The 20209-nt window shown below is 45.2% G+C and overlaps 1 protein-coding gene across 4 annotated transcripts in view; it reads right to left on the reverse strand.

Annotated features, from left to right (window-relative positions):
* Positions 1–20209, reverse strand: part of LOC104337710 (mitogen-activated protein kinase kinase kinase 1) — a 287667-nt gene that overhangs the window by 53832 nt on the left and 213626 nt on the right. The window contains exon 2 of one of the 4 annotated variants that reach the window (XM_075446279.1): positions 13481–13610. The exons of 2 other annotated variants lie outside the window; for them this stretch is intronic. In XM_075446279.1, coding sequence (XP_075302394.1) covers positions 13481–13610 — 130 coding nt within the window. Of the gene's footprint in view, positions 1–9673; positions 9700–13480; positions 13611–20209 lie in introns of those variants that run through there. One more of the 4 variants, XM_075446281.1, reaches the window with a different exon arrangement.

Genomic DNA, 20209 nt, shown 5'->3' on the forward strand with positions numbered 1-20209 from the left:
CCTGGAAACATTCAAGACCAGGTTGGACAGGGCTCTGAGCAACCTGATCTAGTTAGCGGTGTCCCTGCTCGCTGCAAGGGGGTCGGACTAGATGACCTCCAGGGGTCCCTTCCGACCCAAAAGTTGCTATGATGCTATGTTTGAGAGGTCCTGGAGGACAGGAGAGGTGCCCGAGGACTGGAGAAAGGCCAGTGTCACTCCAGCCTTCAAAAAGGGCAAGAAAGAGGATCCAGGGAACTACAGGCCAGTCAGCCTCACCTCCATCCCGGGAAAGGTGATGGAGCAGCTTATCCTGGAGGTCATCAACAAGCAAGTGGAGGAAAAGAGGGTTATCAGGAGAAGTCAGCATGGATTCACCAAGGGGAAATCATGCTTGACCAATCTGATAGCTTTCTACGATGGCATGACTGGCGGGGTAGATGAAGGGAAAGCAGTGGATGTTGTCTACCTAGACTTCAGGAAGGCTTTCAACACTGTCTCCCATAACATCCTCCCAGGGAAGCTCAGGAAGTGTGGGCTGGATGAGTGGTCAGTGAGATGGATTGAGAACTGGCTGAATGGCAGAGCTCAGAGGGTTGTCATCAGCGGCACTGAGTCTAGTTGGAGGCCTGTAACTAGTGGTGTCCCCCAGGGGTCAGTACTGGGCCCAGTCTTGTTCAACTGCTTCATCAATGACCTGTATGAAGAGTTAGAGTGTACCCTCAGCAAGTTTGCTGATGACACCAAACTGGGAGGAGTGGTGGATACACCAGAAGGCTGTGCTGCCATTCAGCAAGACCCGGACAGGCTGGAAATTTAGGCAGAGAGGAACCTGATGAGGTTCAACAAGGGCAAGTGCAGGGTCCTGCACCTGGGGAGGAACAACCCCATGCACCAGTACAGGCTTGGGGCGGAGCTGCTGGAGTGCAGCTCTGCAGAGAGGGACCTGGGTGTGCTGGTGGACGACAGGTTGACCATGAGCCAGCAGTGTGCCCTGGCTGCCAAGAAAGCCAATGGGATCCTGGGGTGCATTAGGAGGACTGTGGCCAGTAGGTCGAGGGAGGTTCTCCTTTCCCTCTACTCTGCCCTAGTGAGGCCCCATCTGGAGTACTCTGTCCAGTTCTGGGCTCCCCACTTCAAGAAAGATGAGGAGCTACTGGAGAGAGTCCAGCGTAGGGCTACAAGGATGGTGAGGGGACTGGAGCATCTCTCCTATGAGGAGAGGCTGAGGGAGCTGGGCTTGTTCAGCCTGAGGAAGAGAAGGCTGCGAGGGGACCTAATCTATGCTTACAAATATCTCAAGGGTGAGTGTCAGGAGGATGGGGCCAAGCTCTTTTCAGTGGTGCCCAGCGACAGGTCAAGGGGCAATGGGCACAAACTGAAGCATAGGAATTTCCGTCTGAACATGAGGAAGAACTTCTTCCCTCTGAGGGTGACGGAGCACTGGAACAGGCTGCCCAGGGAGGTTGTGGAGTCTCCTTCTCTGGAGATATTCAAGACCCGCCTGGACAAGTTCCTCTGCAACCTGCTGTAGGTGACCCTGCTTCGGCAGGAGGGTTGGACTAGATGACCCACAGAGGTCCCTTCCAACCCCGAATATTCTGTGATTCTGTGACTTTTCTGGGACTGACAGGTTGGTGCCGGTTATGGATCTATGAACTTTTGTAAAACAACCCCACCCGATTGATCTGGTCCAAAGAAGCTCAAAACACATTTCAGACACTTAAGAAAGAACTAATGAAGGCCCCAGCTCTGGGCCTGCCTGATGTTACTACACCCTTCTGGCTGTTTTCTTATGAGAGACAAGGCATAGCTCTGGGGATCCTAGATCAATGGCTGGGACTCTACAAGAGAGCTGTGGCCTATTTTGCTAAACAGCTGGATGGAGAAAGCAAAGGATGGCCAGGATGTCTGCGAGCTGTGGTGGCAGTAGTCTTGAATATTCAGGAAGCCCTAAAATTTACCTTGGGCCAAAAAGATCACAGTGCTGGTCTCACACGCGTTATCAGCTGTACTGGAACAAAAAGGGAACCACTGGCTTTCCCCATCCTGATTTCTAGGATACCAGGCCATTTTAATTAAACCAGCTGATATTAATATTGTAGTAACTAATGTTACCAACCCAGCTGATATTAATATTGTAGTAACTAATGTTACCAACCCAGCTTCTTTTCTCAGCGGGTCAATCTCTGAACCATTGGTACGTGATTGCTTAGTGCAGAGTTTCAGCATCCATTCAGGGACAGGAATGACTCTCACACATTGGTGCAATGCACAGTCGATTCCCGATTTATTGGTCTGCTTGCGTGGTTATATATATTTTTCATATCTGCACACGCGATCACGCTTATTCGGATAGGCTACAGACATAAATCAGGCGCTGTTCACGCACCCCATATTCCCTTATGATTGGTAACTATGCACTAACGCCAATAGCAACAGGCCGCCTCCACGTCCTTGAACACATCTTGGTTTTGCTAACCCACATCATGTTTATTCTTAGCTGTCCTTTCCAGCAACCTGTCCAGCTATGCTAACTGTTTTGCTTAAGCGGCCTAGTCATGCTAACTCTCAAACTACATCAACCCCAACAGCTTAGAAACCATAGAGACTGTGTACTCCAGCAGACCAGATTTGAAAGAGGAACCCCTGGAAGATGCACAGGACTCCTGCTTCACAGATGGAAGCAGCTTTGTCAGACAAGGTATTCGAAAAGCCAGGTACGCAGTGACAACAGCAGACGAAGTAGTTGAGTCTCAATCACTACCTGCTGGAACATCAGCTCAAAAGGCTGAAATTATTGCCCTAACTAGGGCTCTGGAGTTAGCAAAAGGAAAAAGGATAAAAATATGGACAGATTCCAAATATGTTTTTGGAGTTGTCCACACTCATGGGACAATTTGGAAGGAGCGAGGACTACTAACTGCACAAGGGAAGCAGATCAAATATGCTGAGGAAATCCTTCACCTGTTCTAAGCTGTTGAACTACCAACAAGAGTTGCCATCATGCACTGCCAAGGACACCTGAAGGGTAACACTGACCAGGAAAGAGGTAACAGGTTGGCTGACTATGAGGCTAAACAGGCAGCAGAGAGAATGCAAGAGATTTCGGCCTTAATTGCAGATAATAGAAATAGAAACCTGAATGACCAAGAAAATGTTGAGTATTCTAAAGCTGATGAAGAATTAATAGAGGGATTAGGAGGACAAGTTCCATCCCAGGGATGGGCCTGCTCAAGTGATGGCAGAATCATAATCCCTGCTAAACAAATATGGGGGGTGGTTAATGAAGAACACAATAGGATACATTGGGGAGCGGACTCCCTGTACAAATTTTTAAATCAGAAATTAATAGGGAAAAATTTATATACTGCAGTCCAACAAGTAACCCAACAGTGTGAAACATGTTTAAAAAATAACCCCAATACGGGGAACCGGGTACAATTAGGAAGTATTGGGAAGGGAAGTGTACCAGGAGAACATTGGCAAATGGATTTCTCTTCCAAGAAAAGGAGGGTACAGGTAGTTATTAGTTGCAGATACCTTTTCGGGTTGGCCAGAAGCATTCCTTTGTAGAACAAATAAAGCAAGGGAAGTAACTAAGGTATTATTAAATGAAATAATACCTCGGTTTGGGGTATTGACAATTATCTCCTCAGATAAGGGGACACATTTCTGTGCAGAAGTAGTGCAACAGGTCAGCAAACTGTTAGGAATCGATTGGCAGTTACATACGCCCTACAGACCACAAGCCAGTGGGCAAGTAGGAAAGACGACCAAGCATTGCCTATTGCACGACTTTGTATACGTGTAAAGCCTAGGACCAAAGAAAATTTGAGCCCTTTTGAGATACTATATGGGAGACCGCATCAAGCTATAAATATCAAGGGGAAGATTTGAACCAGCTGGGAAATCAGTATCTACAGAATTATGTTATATCCTTAGGAAAATAATTCGAAAAAATTAGTAAAAGTGTTTTGGGTACCAGGGCTAAAGGGTTAGGATCACTCAATCCATCCATTTAGCCCTGGAGATTGGGTTTATGCTAAGAGAATTTTTCAGGTGATCCACTGAGAGAGAAGTGGAATGGACCTTACCAGGTATTGCTGACCACTTTCACTGCAATCAAGATTCGAGAACAACCAGCCTGGATCCATTATTCTCGAGTGAAAAAGGCTCCTCAGCAGCAATGGCAAGCAACGTCCACTGGACCCCTGAAGCTCCGCATCCCAACGCGCTAATATGGACCAACCAAGCTAAGCTAAGGACCTTTGCCATAATAATGTGGGTGGTGACTGTGCTGAAACCTATAGGCGAGAATGAATTTAGCAACTGTCATAATATACGACAAGAGGGAATTGCTTATGACAGTGGCAAATATTTGGCAAAATCCTTAAAGAGGAAGACCTTATAGCAAAAGAATTTGCAAAAGGAGAAAGAAAAGGGGGGGATTGATGTGGGAAATAGACGTTTAGTTCGATTTTGCTTTAATTTTAGTTTGATTTCATTATATAGTTTTGCAGCCATATTGAGGCAAAGATTAAACCTCTGACATTTAGTTTGGTCCTATTCTTTGTAATCTTGCTAATAAGGACTGCTGTGAGCTCAAATGTAGATAACAAGGACTGGTGCGAGACAGTAAGAGAGACAGGGACTGATAAGGACTGATAACCAGAACCCTATTGTCTTTAAGAAGCCCCCCTCTAGCTGAAACTGGGTTTGGTGGCTTGGAACTCAGCCAACAGAAAACTTAGCAGTTTTGGGCCAAAGGTGAAAAGTACACAGTGAGGAAGACTACAAGCCTTCATCCAGAAGGCCCCCACAGACGATCACCAGATGACATTGCGCAAGCGCTGAAGAGGGGCGGAGTATGATAATAAATTCCTGGAAATAGTTATAATAATCACACCTATTCCCAGAACTAATCGTAATAATCCAGCCCACTTAGATAAACTTTGTAATAAATAGGTGCATGCTGTGTGACTCGGTGTGCAAGTTAGGAGGAGCGATCCCCCTTGCACCTGGCGCCGTAATACAACGTACCTGCTTTATAACTCTTTGTGAGTTGTGGAGTTTGTTTCCGCACGTCATTCCCATTTGCAGTCAGTTTTAAAAATACAGCTACTATGAAGAAAATTAACTCTACCCCAGCCAAAACCAGCACATATGGGAACATTTAAGATACTGATTACATATATGGTGGTAAAAGTTAAAACTTGCAACAAGAAAAAAAATGAAAGTGATATTAGTATCATACCTGTCAACCCTGCAGTCTAAAGTTTAAAAAGCGTAAAATATTGATAAACTGAGAAAACTGTCACTGACTACATATAAATTTTCAAAGTACATATTCAGCATCCAGAAGTTAAGAGTACTGTCATAAATCAAAATATTGTCTTAACCATGACAATAGACAAACACTTGCCTGCTAGAGTGCATTAATCTGACAAGGTCAATAAACTCTATATGAACTGCAAACTGGAGGTCACTGCAAGTTTCACCACACATTTCAGATACTTGAATTTTGCATGCCTCTTCAGATACAAAAGTAGTAAATCTTACCTGAAGGTAGTGGGGAAACACTATTACCTACTAAGCTTTGAAGCTTCCCTTTTAAAGAACAGAAAGGATTACCAAAATAAAATTCTGCAGGCATTTATTGGTACTAGAATGGGAGGTAACACTGATTTGTTTAAAAAAAAAAAAACAAACCAAAAAACAACAACAAACCAAAAAAAAAAAAAACAACCCACCCCTGTTTCTCAAATTGGTATCATCACAAATTAGATCTTTTTTCTTTCAACACCAAACACTTTCAGCATCTGAAAGGAACAATTCTGAAGATACAAGCACAATGGTCATGAAAAAAATCCTCAGAGTATAAGAGTATTTGACAGAAATAACTAGTGAAATGAAATGCATATCCATGGGTCAAAACAAGGAGTATTAGTTGCATACCACTGAGGGTTAACTACCAGCTCACAAAAGGACCTGATCATCATTGCTGACAGCTAAGCAAAAACTCATTTCAGTTTGCTCAAAAGGAGGATGGAAAAGAGCTCAGAAAATAAGATGTCAGCATGGTCTAGCAGACAGAACCTGTTTCTCCAGCACTCTGCTCCCACCTTCAACAGTAACCCTGGTAAGTTACAAGGAGGTGCAATATCAACAGCAGTGTCAGCAATAAATACTGTGAAATCTATTGATGAGAAATACTAGGGAAGAATTGAAATTTTAACCAGGGTGATAGAATCAGTTAACCATAAACATGAACAATGTTGCTATGTCCCTTGTACAGCCCGACCCAGCTGGACATTAGGTCTTAGAACAGAGGGTCTAGTCTCTAAGTAACTATTAATGCTAACAATGGTACGTAATTCTGTTTCTGTCAAGAGAAATGATGGAGTGTGGTTCTGTGAAGCGGACTGAAGAAACTGACCAGGTTTGCCAAGCTTGCGAGCCTAGTAGGTAAAAGGTAATTGCGGCAGGGGGAGATTGCGACCACCGACTCACTGACCCCCTACTCAAGTAATACCACCTACTCAAAAAGGAACAATGGAAGAGGGTAACTGAGTCTGCGCAACAATTTATGTAAGAAGTGAGAAAAGTTTACACCAATCGCCAAAGAGAATAATACTGAATATGCATGAATAGAATAAATATGTATATTTTTGATCTATATAAACTGCATGGAAAAGGTATGAAGTATGCACGTTCGGTGGAATTATCCACATGCATCCAGCACTGCGATAAAGAATGCCTGCCTTTTAACACTACATTGGTGTTACGAGGTTTTATTCCCGGATTTTCAGTGACAAAATCACCTGGTGTAATAGGTATATTAGTAGCCATTCCACTACAAATTAGAATATTAGGACAAGAGATGAGAACAAACAGGATTATGTACTACTTCCATGAATTATAAGTATAGTTTACACTTCAGGGATACAAGAGAAATATACTGAGACAGTGTGAAACAAAGGTAGACTAACTTGAATTCCAGTTTCATCTTGTCACTAAAATCCGGGAATAAAACCTCGTAGCACCAATGTAGTGTTAAAAGGCAGGCATTCTTTATCACAGCACTGGATGCACGGGGGATAATTCCACCAAACATGCATACCTCATACCTTTTCCGTATAGTTTATATAGATCAAAATATACATATTTATTAGCTTACATAACTTATCCCTTTCATAGTAAAATTAGTTCATTTTCATACACTCCTCCCACCCGCACTTGCGCAGTGCCTCCTAGTGGTGGTCATCGGGGGTCCCAAGATGAAGGCTCATCCTCTTCATCACAGTGTCTGCTGGTTGACCCCAGCTTCTGCACATGCGCAGTCCTCTTCTGGCTCTTGTCCCGTAGTTAGGTCGCTGTAACTATGTCGCTGTAGCTAGGTCGCCTTGACTGGCTCTAGGCGACCGCTAACATTTCAGGTGGGAAACATAGGAGTTTTTGTTTCAGTTAATTTAGACAATAGATAAAAACCACAAACACACCTGCAACCATAGTAATGCTATTCCTATTAAAAATCCCCCTTTACCATTATTGTTTAACATTGATAATTACCTAGAAACCAAACTCTCTGTTCCTGGACCTAACGTCCAGATGGGCAGGGGCTACACAAGGGACATAACTAGCACCATGGTTTATGGTTAACAGATTTCATCCCCTTGGTTACATTTCCCCCCTTTGGAAGTTTTGAAATAATTATCTTTCAATACTTCCATTCTATTCTATACCAAACTTTATTTCAATCACAATGGTTAGATAGCTATTGATTGTTATATTCGTTTTATAATTCATTCATTTCGCTATAGGGTGGCGGAGGTGTAGCAGCCGATTCACCAGGGTTTTGTCTTCTAGCAACAGCTTGAATAATTTTCCGATTAAAAGCAGTTCTGTTCATGAGTTCTCTTTTTAGGCAATAGTATATGAGCATTACTACTACAACTATTACCAATAAAAGCAGTCCAGTACTGATTAAAGATTTGACCCAAGAACTAATGTTCCACCCTAATCCATTAAAAATTTTGTCAAGCCAATTTTCCTGCATGTCGTGTTGAATCTCCTGAGCGTGTTTTTCTATTTGTCCTAGTAAGTCTAGGTCATGTTCAACATCTTGAGTGACACTGGGGATGTGTATGCAGCAATGATCTATTTTATCTCTCAGGTATCCACATACTCCATGTTCTTTTAACAGGAGCATGTCTAAGGCCATTCTGTTTTGCAAGGTCATTCTTGAAGTTGCTTGCAACTATAGGTTTAACTGTCTGAATCCTTTCCTTGTTACATTTGCTAATTTTTCTACTTGACCAGTTAGTTTATATAACCAGGCCTTATTCCTATAAGTCGATAAGGGAGTCAATAAAGATTCTAAGGCCCATCCAATTTTTACTCCTGTTGAAGGCTCATTCCAGTTTTCATCTTCCTCAACTTCTGACCTTTTTGTTCGTAATAATTTCAAATTTTCAGAGTTCCCTTTAAAGGGAGTCTTTTTCCAAATTGGACATAATGTTGGCATTCCCAAAGTAATTTGTTTTACCTTACCATCCACTGGTAGGTGAGTGGACCAGGTTCCATCACTCATTGCCCAAACTAAATGTCCCGGACTTTGAATTGTAGATTTCCTACAACTAAAGAAGGTTCCTCTTTTGGGCTTATAGGTGTCAGTCAATTGTAAATCATTTCTAAGTCCCCTACACTGGCATCCATATTTCAAGGCAGCTGTTAGAGGTGGAACACTCTGGATCGCTTTACTAACTCTGCTGCAATTATATATTTTTGTACAATTCCACCAAGGTACTATAATTTCCTTTTCTCGGGAAGTACTTCCTTTGTCATCGATTGATGGGAAAGCTGCGAAAATCATCCCATCCCAAGTGAAACACCAGGGGGCATTGGCCATTGACCATACTGAATCCCACAAAGTTATTTCTTGTTTAGTTTGGTTGTACCTTCTGCATTCCCATTTCATGATTGTTCGACTAATGTTTGTCTTAACTGCTTCATCATAAGTGCACCAACCCACATTATGAAATCTACCTATTTTAACAAACACATGATTCAGTAACTTTTCACAATCTGCTCTACTTCCAGTGGTTTTCCATTGCTTTTTAACATAACTTGTTTGTTCATGCCACTCAACAACGGGAACTTGTTCACAATGAGTGCTGTCATTGTTGGGTTCTTGGTTACTCAGATTTGTTGTCAAGATTCCCCACGGGACTGATTCTCCTACCACCCTTGGGATTGGAAGACATGCAGTTATTTGGGTCACGTTTTGTAAATTTGCAAATTCTTTTATGAGCCCAATCATCAAATTTTCCTCCGGAGTCCCCCTTGGGAGGTATATTAATTGTTCAGCTTTTATTGGTAGTGGATCAACATTCTTTGTCTTTTCTACTAACACACTGAACAGAGCTCCCATCACCATTAATTGCCAGATACAATTTTCCGGCATTTTGCAGCAATAATCTCTCTTTTTAGATATACTTTGAAGTCAGTTTTGCAGTTTCTGGGTCTCTATTTATGACCTTCCACGAAGGGGCCTTTTTCACTTGAGTGTAGTGTATCCATGGTTCCACCCCTTCTACTTTGATCGCAGTGTAAGTTGTTAACAGTACCTGGAAAGGTCCCTTCCACTTCTGCAATGGTTCACAGTTCTAAGTCCTTATATACACAAAATCACCTGGTTGATATTGATGCACAGGCGTATCCAAAGCAAGCAATCTGGTCAGCACAATGTATTTTCGGAGTGCCTCGAGGGTTTTTCCTAAAGAAATCAAATACATTTTTAAATCTGTTTCCCCTGCTATTTTTATATCCCCTGGGATTAAAGGAGTCTGATAAGGTCTGCCATACAAAATTTCGTATGGACTTACACCATCTTTAGATCTTGGTTGGACTCTGATTCTCAGAAGTGCTAATGGTAAAGCTTGTGGCCATTTAAAAGACACCTCTTGGCAAATTTTACTTATTTGTCTTTTTAATGTTTGGTTCATTCTTTCAATTTTCCCACTTGATTGCGGCCTCCAGGGGGTATGTAAATTCCAATCTATTTCTAAGACTTTACTTACTTGTTGAACTATTTCTGCTACAAAATGTGGTCCCCTATCAGAAGACATGCCTATTGGTACCCCAAACCTTGGTATTATTTCTTTTAGCAATATCTTAACTACTTCTCTTGCTTTGTTGGTGCGACAAGGAAAAGTTTCCTGCCATCCAGAAAAAGTATCAATTAATACTAATAGATACCTGAATCCATTCTGCCTGGGCAGTTCAGAAAAATCAATTTGCCAATAATCTCCTGGGGAGTTACCCTGTTTTGTTACTCCTAAGGATGCCTTTTTCTGGTTTAAAGGATTATTTTTGAGACAAATTGGACACTTGGCTACTATAGATTTAATTACCCCTGTCATTCCTACACACACTACAGATGATTTTAGGCTCGAAACCATAGCATCTATGCCCCAATGGGTCTGTGCATGCTTTTCTTTTGCAAGTTCTAACATGACTTGCAGGGTTACTATTACCTGTTTTTCTGGTGTTACCCACCACACAAGCATATTTTGTGATGCTTTCAATTGCTCTGCTAATTGTTCATCCAATTTACTATATTTTGGTTTCAGATTCGGGATTTTTATCTGTTTCACTGGTACTAGTGCAAAGATACCTTGTTTAGCAGCCTCCTTTGCTGTTTTGTCCACCAATCGATTACCTATGTTTACAGCTGTCTGACCAAATTGATGAGCCTTGCAGCGCATTATCGCCACTTCCTTTGGTTTCTGCACTTCTTCGAGGAGCTGAAGGATTTCTTCTTTATGTTTTATCGATGAACCTTGGGCTGAGAGCAGTCCTCTTTCTTTCCAGATAGCCCCATGAGCATGAATCACACCAAATGCATATTTGGAATCAGTCCATATATTTAACCTCTTTCCTTCTGCCATTCGCAAGGCTTGCTTCAACGCCACCAGTTCTGCTTTCTGTGCCGAGGTATTTGCAGGTAGCGTTCCTGACTCCAGTACATCGGTGGTGGTGACAACAGCATATCCGGCCGCTCGTCTTCCCTCTTTCACAAAGCTGCTTCCATCCGTGAACAACTCCAAATCAGGATTTTCCAGAGGCTCATCCCTCAGGTCCAGTCTGCTGGAATAGACTTGTTCAACAGTTAGCAGACAGTCATGTTCTAGACTTTCTGTCAGATTTTCCGTCAACAGAAACATTGCTGGATTTACGATGGTTGTGGTTTTTAATTCCACATCGTCCTGCTCCAGCAGGACAACCTGATATTTCAGCATCCTGCCAATGACCCCCCTTTTGTTCTAAAACAGTTACTACCATGTGTGGTACATATACCACTATCTTTTGGCCCATAGTCAATTTTCGAGCTTCCTGAATCAGCAATACCGTTGCTGCCACAGCGCGCAAACATCCCGGCCATCCTTTACTCACGTTGTCAAGTTGTTTAGAGAAGTATCCTACTGCACCTCCAGGATCCCAGACGTTGTGCCAGCACTCCAAGGGCCAGGTGTTGCCTCTCATGTACAAACAGTGCAAAAGGTTTGGTTAGATCAGTTAAACCCAAGGCAGGGGCCATCATCAATGCTTTTTTAAGTTCAACAATGTTTTCTTTTCCTGGTTCTGTTTCTTCCATATTTCTAATTCTTTTGCCAACCGATTCCCAAATATTGTGGGGCTATTTTTGAATCCTTGTGGAAGTACAGTCCATGTCAGTTGCCATCTTTCGTCCTGTTGCAGGGCTCTCCCATTCAAAAGCAAATATGCTTTCATTTTGTATATCCAGAGGTATGCAAAAGAAGGCATCCTTTAAATCTAGTACAGTAAACCATTTATGTTCCTCTTTCAGAGATGTCAGTAAAGTATAGGGATTGGCTACTACTGGGTGTATATCTTGAACTATCTGATTTATAGCTCTTAAATCCTGGACTAGCCGATACTCTTTTCCTCCAGATTTCCTTACTGGTAACATAGGAGTGTTATATTCTGATTCGCATTCTACCAAAAGTCCACATTCCCAAAATTTCGTGATTAACCCCTCCAATCCTTTTCGAGCCTCCCACTTAGTAGGATATTGTTTTTGTCTTACCGGTTTGGATCCAGGTTTTAAGGTCACTTTTACCGGTTCTGCCAATTTGGACCGTCCCGGAACTTCATTTGCCCAAACCAAGGGGGATTACTGCGTTTTCCACCTCTTCTGGAATTTGCTCCTCCTTAAAAGAATCCTGTAACATAAACACCCTTGCCTCTACGGCTTTTGATTCTGGTATCAATAATTCAATTTCCTCATTTTTAAAAGTTATTTGTGCCTCTAATTTGCTTAATAAATCTCATCCTAACAAAGGCAATGGACATTCAGGCATATATAAAAACTGGTGAGTTACCCACTGTTTTCCCAATCTAAATTTCAACAGCTCTAGGAAAGGTTAATTTTCTTTTTACCCTGTCACACCAACAACATTTACAGATTTACGACTACATTTCCCTTTACATGTGTTTAATACCAAATAAGTGGTCTTTGTATTTATTAAAAATTTTACTTCCTCATTCCCTAGCTTCTCAGAGAGGGGCTTGGAGGGGAGAAGCCGATTCTGCTACCCCCCACCCCGTCCTTCCCCGTGTCCTTCCCGAAACCGGGCTAAATCTTCCTGCCCCCCCCCCCATAGGAGAAACAGAAGGACTATCACTCTCAGATTTTCGGTCCTCCTGATCACCTCCCCATCTCCGGCAAGGTGCAACCATTAATTCAACATCATCCTCCTCAGGCTCATATTTCAAACACTCTTTGCCAACACTACAAGGGGCGCAACATTTCTTTGAACCCTTTTCGCAGTTTCCTTCCTTTAAAGCCATTACCATAGAACCGCACAGATGTATCCCACACTGCCTTTGCCATTCCGAATGATTTCTCAACGAGAAAAAAACAAATCTACATATGTCATTTTTTCCTATTTACCTTTCCTTTTACAAAACAACATTAATTGCAAAATGGTATTATAACGCAGAATCCCGTCCTCCGGCCACTTCTCCCCATCATCCAGAGTATACAACGGCCACCAATGATTACAATACTCAATTAACTGTTTCCGAGGTAAAGAGTGTCCCCCCCCCAGCTCTTTCCAGTGTTTCAAAATACATCCCAAAGGTGTACCCCATGGGATGGGCTTCTTACTCGGAAAGGTGCCCATCCTTCAAACGACCAGTGGTAGTGATTGTGCACTATATCACAGACACGAGCCAGAGGAATCCCACCCCCTGTGAGATTTCCCTCTCAGATCCCAGTCCCCCGCTGAGATCCTGGAGACTTCAACCCCCTGTTGAAGACGACCCCCTTGGGCCCCGCTCCACTGGCTTTCACTGAGCAGAGACTTTTCACAAGGCACCTTTTTAGCCCAACTCTACGAGGCTTTCACCGCGATTTATGAGCAGGCATATATTACACCTAAAGAATGCCTTAATTAAATTCCAGGGGACTTACTTGGAATCCTTCGGTCCGGGGATCAGAGCTTCTCCTCGAGAATCCCTCGATGCCGGCTGGAGGTCCCATGATCCCACGGATCCGTCGGTATTCACAAGCAGGGTCCCACCAGAGTCGCCAGAAACTGTCACTGAAAATCCGGGAATAAAACCTCGTAGCACCAATGTAGTGTTAAAAGGCAGGCATTCTTTATCGCAGCGCTGGATGCACGGGGGATAATTCCACCAAACATGCATACCTCATACCTTTTCCGTATAGTTTATATAGATCAAAATATACATATTTATTAGCTTACATAACTTATCCCTTTCATAGAAAAATTAGTTCATTTTCATACATTCCTCCCACCCGCACTTGCGCAGTGCCTCCTAGTGGTGGTCATCGGGGGTCCCAAGATGAAGGCTCATCCTCTTCATCACAGTCTCCGCTGGTTGACCCCAGCTTCTGCACATGCGCAGTCCTCTTCTGGCTCTTGTCCCGTAGTTAGGTCGCTGTCCTGGGTTTGGCCAGGACAGGGTTAATTTTCACCGGACTCCAGGAAGGGGCACAGCCGGGGGGTGGGCTGACCCCACCTGGCCAAACAGAGCCCGGTATTCCATACCATGTGCCTTCACGCTGGGTTCCGGTGGAGGGGGCCAGCGCGGCAGGGACTCACTTGTGGCTGGGGAGCGCACGGCGCCGTCCACGGGATTGCTTTTGCTCAAGGACCTGGGTGTACCCGGTGGGTAATGCGGAAGGATGGGGAAGTCCGATGTGTACCTCCATGGGGATTTGATTTTGGGCGAGAATAGTCCATAAATAAATTGTATGAAGTTAATTGTTGAATAACCCTGTCCCTGTCTGTTATCACTGTTATAATTGTTATATGTTATACCAGTAGTATCATAGTAATAATCGTCCAGATTAAAGGATGGACTTTTTGATGAAAACCTAGCAGAGCACAGCGATGATGGGACTGGACCTGGTTTTCAACAACTGGCACCCAGCAACTTCATCAAGATCAACATCTCCTGCAGACTGTGGGCACGGGCCGCACCAGATGCATCAGCCGTGAGCTCCGGATGCAGCAAGTGACCGCCCATCACCTCTCCTGCCACGGAAGATCATTACGACAGATGGAGCCCGAAGTCATGGATTAAATGAACTCAATGGACACTTTAGAGTGATGATCCATAGACTAAGGGAATGATATCTGGAGACAGGAGAAGTGGTGGTGATCAACTGGACAATGGGGGTCCTGGGCATGACACAGGTGGTATGGAATAGGGGGTGGATAATGTCCTGGGTTTGGCCAGGACAGGGTTAATTTTCACCAGACTCCAGGAAGGGGCACAGCCAGGGAGTGGGGGCTGACCGCACCTGGCCAAACAGAGCCCGGTATTCCATTCCATGTGCTGTCACACTGGGTTCCGGTGGGGGGGGGGGGGGGGCAGCGCAGCAGTGACTCACTTGCGGCTGGGGAGCGCGCGGCGCCGGTCCTGTCTGGGAGAGCAGGTCTGTTGTGCGAGTTTGTGTCCTATTTTCTCCTTATCTGTATCGTTGTTGTTCCTGTTCCCTTTGTCTGCTGTTCTGTTACACTGCCCTTATCCCGACCCACCGGTTTCTGCCTCTTTCTTTTCATTCTCCTCCGCACCGCGGCGGGGGGAGGGGCTGCCGCCTGGTGCTTCTGTTGCCAGCGGCAGCCGAAACCAAAACAGTGGCTGTAACTATGTCGCTGTAGCTAGGTCGCCTTGACTGGTTCTAGGCGACCGCTAACATTTCAAGTTGGAAACATAGGACTTTTTGTTTCAGTTAATTTAGACAATAGATAAAAACCACAAACACACCTGCAACCATAGTAATGCTATTCCTATTAAAAATCCCCCTTTACCGTTATTGTTTAACATTGACAATTACCTAGAGACCAAACTCTCTGTTCCTGGACCTAACATCCAGATGGGCAGGGGCTACACAAGGGACATAACTAGCACCATGGTTTATGTTTACGGTTAACAGATTTCATCCCCTTGGTTACAATCTCATAGCAGAGGAACCAGAATATTCAATGACAAGTTTTAACTTCAAAGAAAAAAAAAAAAACACTTTCTACAAACACTTTCAATTTCTCAGTCAACAGAAGCTGAGCACTATCAAAAAACTGGACATTTCAGAGCAAAATTAAGAGAGATCGATGGCCGTATCAGTTTTTGTTTAGACAATTTTAAAAGCATTTCATCAGTTTCCAGACAGAAAGTAAACAATTCCCAAATCCAAATGTTTGAGTATCAAGTAAATAGAGCTGCTGGGGTTTTTTTCAGGTCATTTTCCAGTCAAGATCCAACAAGAACTGATGTTCAAAAAAAAAAAAAAAAAAAAAAAAGGCAACCCCCTCCCCCCCCCCCCAACAAACCCACAAACCTATCTCACAGGGAAAAAACAATCAAAACTATTCACCACCAAGCAGGATTCTCCAGTTCTGCAGGGTGGCAAGACAGAAAATCATAAGTGTCCTACAGGCAACACCACTGAGCCCCCAGCTAACGATAAAAAGAGGGAAGAAAAAAAACTTCCCACTTAACCACGTTCTCCTAGTCACCTAAAGAAAAATAATGAAGCTCTCAAAGACTTTCTGTCCTCTTTGCCTCAAGCAAAACAATGAACTGTAATTCTAGAGTTTTAAGTGAAAGCAGAGCAGACAAGTAAAACAAGACAACCCTTAGGCCTTCACAGAGAATTCACCAAGAACACAGATATTAGCATTAGAAACTCCAGAACTCAAACCAGACCCATTCTCTTATCACCACTGTTGCTAAAAACTAGCTTGACAAGTTTGTTTAAAGAACAGTGTTATAGTTTGGTGCAGCCGGCAACAAGAGCACCACGCGACCACCCCTCCCCCCACCGAGATGCGGAGGAGAATGAGAAGATAACAGGCAAAAACTGGTGGGTCGGGATAAGGGCAGTTTAACAGAACAGCAAACAAAGGGAACAGGAACAACAACAACACAGATAAGGAGAAAACACAACACAGACCGCACAACCCACAGAGCCGCCCTCCATTACCGCCACTGCATGCTCCAGGAGCCGCGAGTGAGTTCCCACCCCAAGCTCCGCCCCGACCGGAACCCAGCATGACAGCACATGGTATGGAATACCCAGTTCTGCTTGGCCAGGTGGGGTCAGCCCGCCTGGCTGTGCCCCTTCCTGGATTCTGGTGAAAATTAACCCTGTCCTGGCCAAACCCAGGACATCATCCACCCCCTATTCCATACCATCTACGTCATGCCCAGGACCCCCATTGTCCAGTTGATCACCACCACCTCTCCTGTCTCCAGATATCATTCCCTTAGTCTATGGATCATCACTCTAAAGTGTCCATTGAGTTCATTTAATCCATGACTTCAGGCTCCATCTGTCGTAATGGTCTTCCGTGGCAGGAGAGGTGATGGGCGGTCACTTGCTGCATCCGGAGCTCACGGCTGATGCATCTGGTGCGGCCCGTGCCCACAGTCTGCAGGAGATGTTGATCTTGATGAAGTTGCTGGGTGCCAGTTGTTGAAAACCAGGTCCAGTCCCATCATCGCTGTGCTCTGCTAGGTTTTCATCAAAAAGTCCATCCTTTAATCTGGACGATTATTACTATGATACTACTGGTATAACATATAACAATTATAACAGTGATAACAGACAGGGACAGGGTTATTCAACAATTAACTTCATACAATTTATTTATGGACTATTCTCACCCAAAATCAAATCCCCATGGAGGTACACATCGGACTTCCCCATCCTTCCGCATTACCCACCAGGTACACCCAGGTCCTTGAGCAAAAGCAATCCCACGGACGGGCTTGCCTTTGCCCGAGGCAGGACTAACCCAGACTGTCTTCCCTAACATGTTCTGCATGTGCACTACGGGGACTTTATCTCCTTCTACGGGGTGCACAGAAGTTTTGACTGGGCAGGACCAGCCCGGTTCGTGGACCCTCTGGTGTTCACCAACCAGGTGGCCTTTGCTAAATGAGTATCCCAGTTTTTGAAAGTCCCACCCCCCATTGCCCTCAAAGTGGTTTTTAGCAGCCCATTGTACTGTTCGATCTTTCCAGAGGCTGGTGCATGGTAGGAGATGTGATAGACCCACTCGATACCGTGTTCTTTAGCCCAGGTGTCTATGAGGCTGTTATGAAAGTGAGTCCCTTTGTCCGACTCAATTCTTTCGGGGGTGCCATGTCGCCACAGGACTTGCTTTTCAAGGCCCAGGATGGTATTCCGGGCGGTGGCATGGGGCACAGGGTAGGTTTCCAGCCATCCGGTGGTGGCCTCCACCATTGTGAGCACATAGCGCTTGCCTTGGCGGGTTTGTGGCAGTGTGATGTAGTCAATCTGCCAAGCCTCCCCATATTTATACTTTAGCCATCGTCCTCCATACCACTGAGGCTTTACCCGCTTGGCTTGCTTGATTGCAGTGCATGTCTCACATTCATGGATAACCTGTGCGATGGTGTCCATGGTCAAGTCCACCCCTCGGTCACAAGCCCATCGGTATGTCGCATCTCTTCCTTGGTGGCCCGAGGTGTCATGGGCCCACTGAGCTATAAAGTGTTCACCCTTATGTTGCCAGTCCAGATCCACCTGAGCCACTTCAATCTTAGCAGCCTGATCCACCTGGTGGTTGTTTTGATGTTCCTCAGTGGCCCGACTCTTAGGGACGTGGGCATCCACATGACGGACTTTTACAGCCAACTGCTCCAGACGGGCAGCAATATCTTGCCACAGTGGGGCAGCCCAGATAGGTTTGCCTCTGCGCTGCCAGTTGTTCTTCTTCCATTGCTGCAGCCACCCCCACAAGGCGTTGGCCACCATCCAGGAGTCAGTGTAAAGATAGAGCACTGGCCACTTCTCTCGACTGGCAATGTCTAAAGCCAGCTGGATGGCTTTCACCTCTGCAAACTGGCTCAACTCACCTTCTCCTTCAGCAGTTTCGGCGACTTCTCGTGTAGGGCTCCATACAGCAGCCTTCCACCTCCGCTGCTTCCCCACAATGCGACAGGACCCATCCGTGAACAGGGCATACTGTTTCTTATCTTCTGGCAGCTTGTTATACAGTGGGGCCTCTTCAGCACGTGTCACCTCCTCCTCTGGCGATGTTCCAAACTCTTTGCCTTCTGGCCAGTCCATGATGACCTCCAGAAATCCTGGGCGACTGGAGTTTCCCATTCGGGCGCGCTGGGCGACCAGCGCGACCCACTTACTCCACATAGTATCGGTGCATGATGCGTAGAGGGGACCCTCTCTTTGAACATCCAGCCCAGGACCGGCAATCGTGGTGCTAGGAGGAGCTGTGCTTCAGTGCCGACCACTTCTGAAGCAGCTCAAACGCCTTCATATGCTGCCAGAATCTCTTTTTCAGTGGGAGTATAGCGGGCCTCGGATCCTCTGTATCCCTGACTCCAAAACCCCAGGGGTCGACCTCGAGTCTCCCCTGGTGCTTTCTGCCAGAGACTCCAGGTTGGGCCATTCTCCCCGGCTGCGGTGTAGAGCACATTTTTAACATCTTGCCCTGACCGGACTGGCCCAAGGGCTACGGCATGAACTATCTCCTGTTTAATTTGTTCAAATGCCTGTCGTTGCTCAGGGCCCCATTCAAAATCATTCTTCTTCCGGGTCACGTGGTACAGAGGACTTGCAATCTGGCTGTAATTTGGGATGTGCATCCTCCAAAAACCCACAACACCCAGGAAGGCCTGTGCTTCCTTTTTGCTGGTTGGTGGGGACATAGCTGCTATTTTGTTGATGACATCCATTGGGATTTGACGGCACCCATCCTGCCATTTTATTCCCAAAAACTGGATCTCTTGCGCAGCTCCCTTGACTTTACTTCGCTTAATGGCGAAACCGGCTTTCAGAAGGATCTGAACTATTTTCTCCCGTTTCTCAAAAACTTCCTCCACGGTGTCACCCCATACAATGATGTCATCAATGTACTGCAGATGTTCTGGAGCTTCACCCTTTTCCAGTGCAGTCTGGATCAGCCCATGGCAAATGGTGGGACTGTGTTTCCACCCCTGGGGCAGTCGATTCCAGGTGTACTGGATGCACCTCCAGGTGAAAGCAAACTGTGGCCTGCACTCTGCTGCCAAAGGGATGGAGAAGAATGCATTAGCCATGTCAATTGTAGCATACCCTTTGGCTGCCTTTGACTCCAGCTGATATTGAAGTTCTAACATGTCTGGCACGGCAGCACTCAGCGGTGGTGTGACTTCATTCAGGCCACGGTAGTCTATTGTCAGTCTCCACTCTCCAGTAGACTTTCTCACTGGCCATATGGGACTATTAAAGGGTGAGCGAGTTTTGCTGATCACTCCTTGACTCTCCAGCTGGCGGATCAGCTGATGAATGGGGAGAAGGGAGTCTCGGTTGGTACGATACTGTTGCCGGTGCACTGTTGTGGTCGCGATTGGCACCTGTTGTTCTTCAACCCTCAGCAACCCCACAACGGAAGGATCCTCCGAGAGACCAGGCAAAATGGACAGCTGTTTAATTTCTTCTGTCTCCAAAGCAGCTATGCCAAAAGCCCACCGATACCCCTTTGGGTCCTTGAAATACCCTCTCCTAAGATAGTCTATGCCAAGGATGCATGGAGCCTTTGGGGCCAGTTACAATAGGGTGCTTCTGCCACTCCTTCCCAGTGAGGCTCACTTCAGCCTCCAATACACTCAGCTCTTGGGACCCCCCTGTCACTCCCGAAGT

This window comes from Opisthocomus hoazin, chromosome W (genome assembly GCF_030867145.1).
Source record: "Opisthocomus hoazin isolate bOpiHoa1 chromosome W, bOpiHoa1.hap1, whole genome shotgun sequence".
NCBI classification, from domain to species: Eukaryota; Metazoa; Chordata; class Aves; order Opisthocomiformes; family Opisthocomidae; genus Opisthocomus; species Opisthocomus hoazin.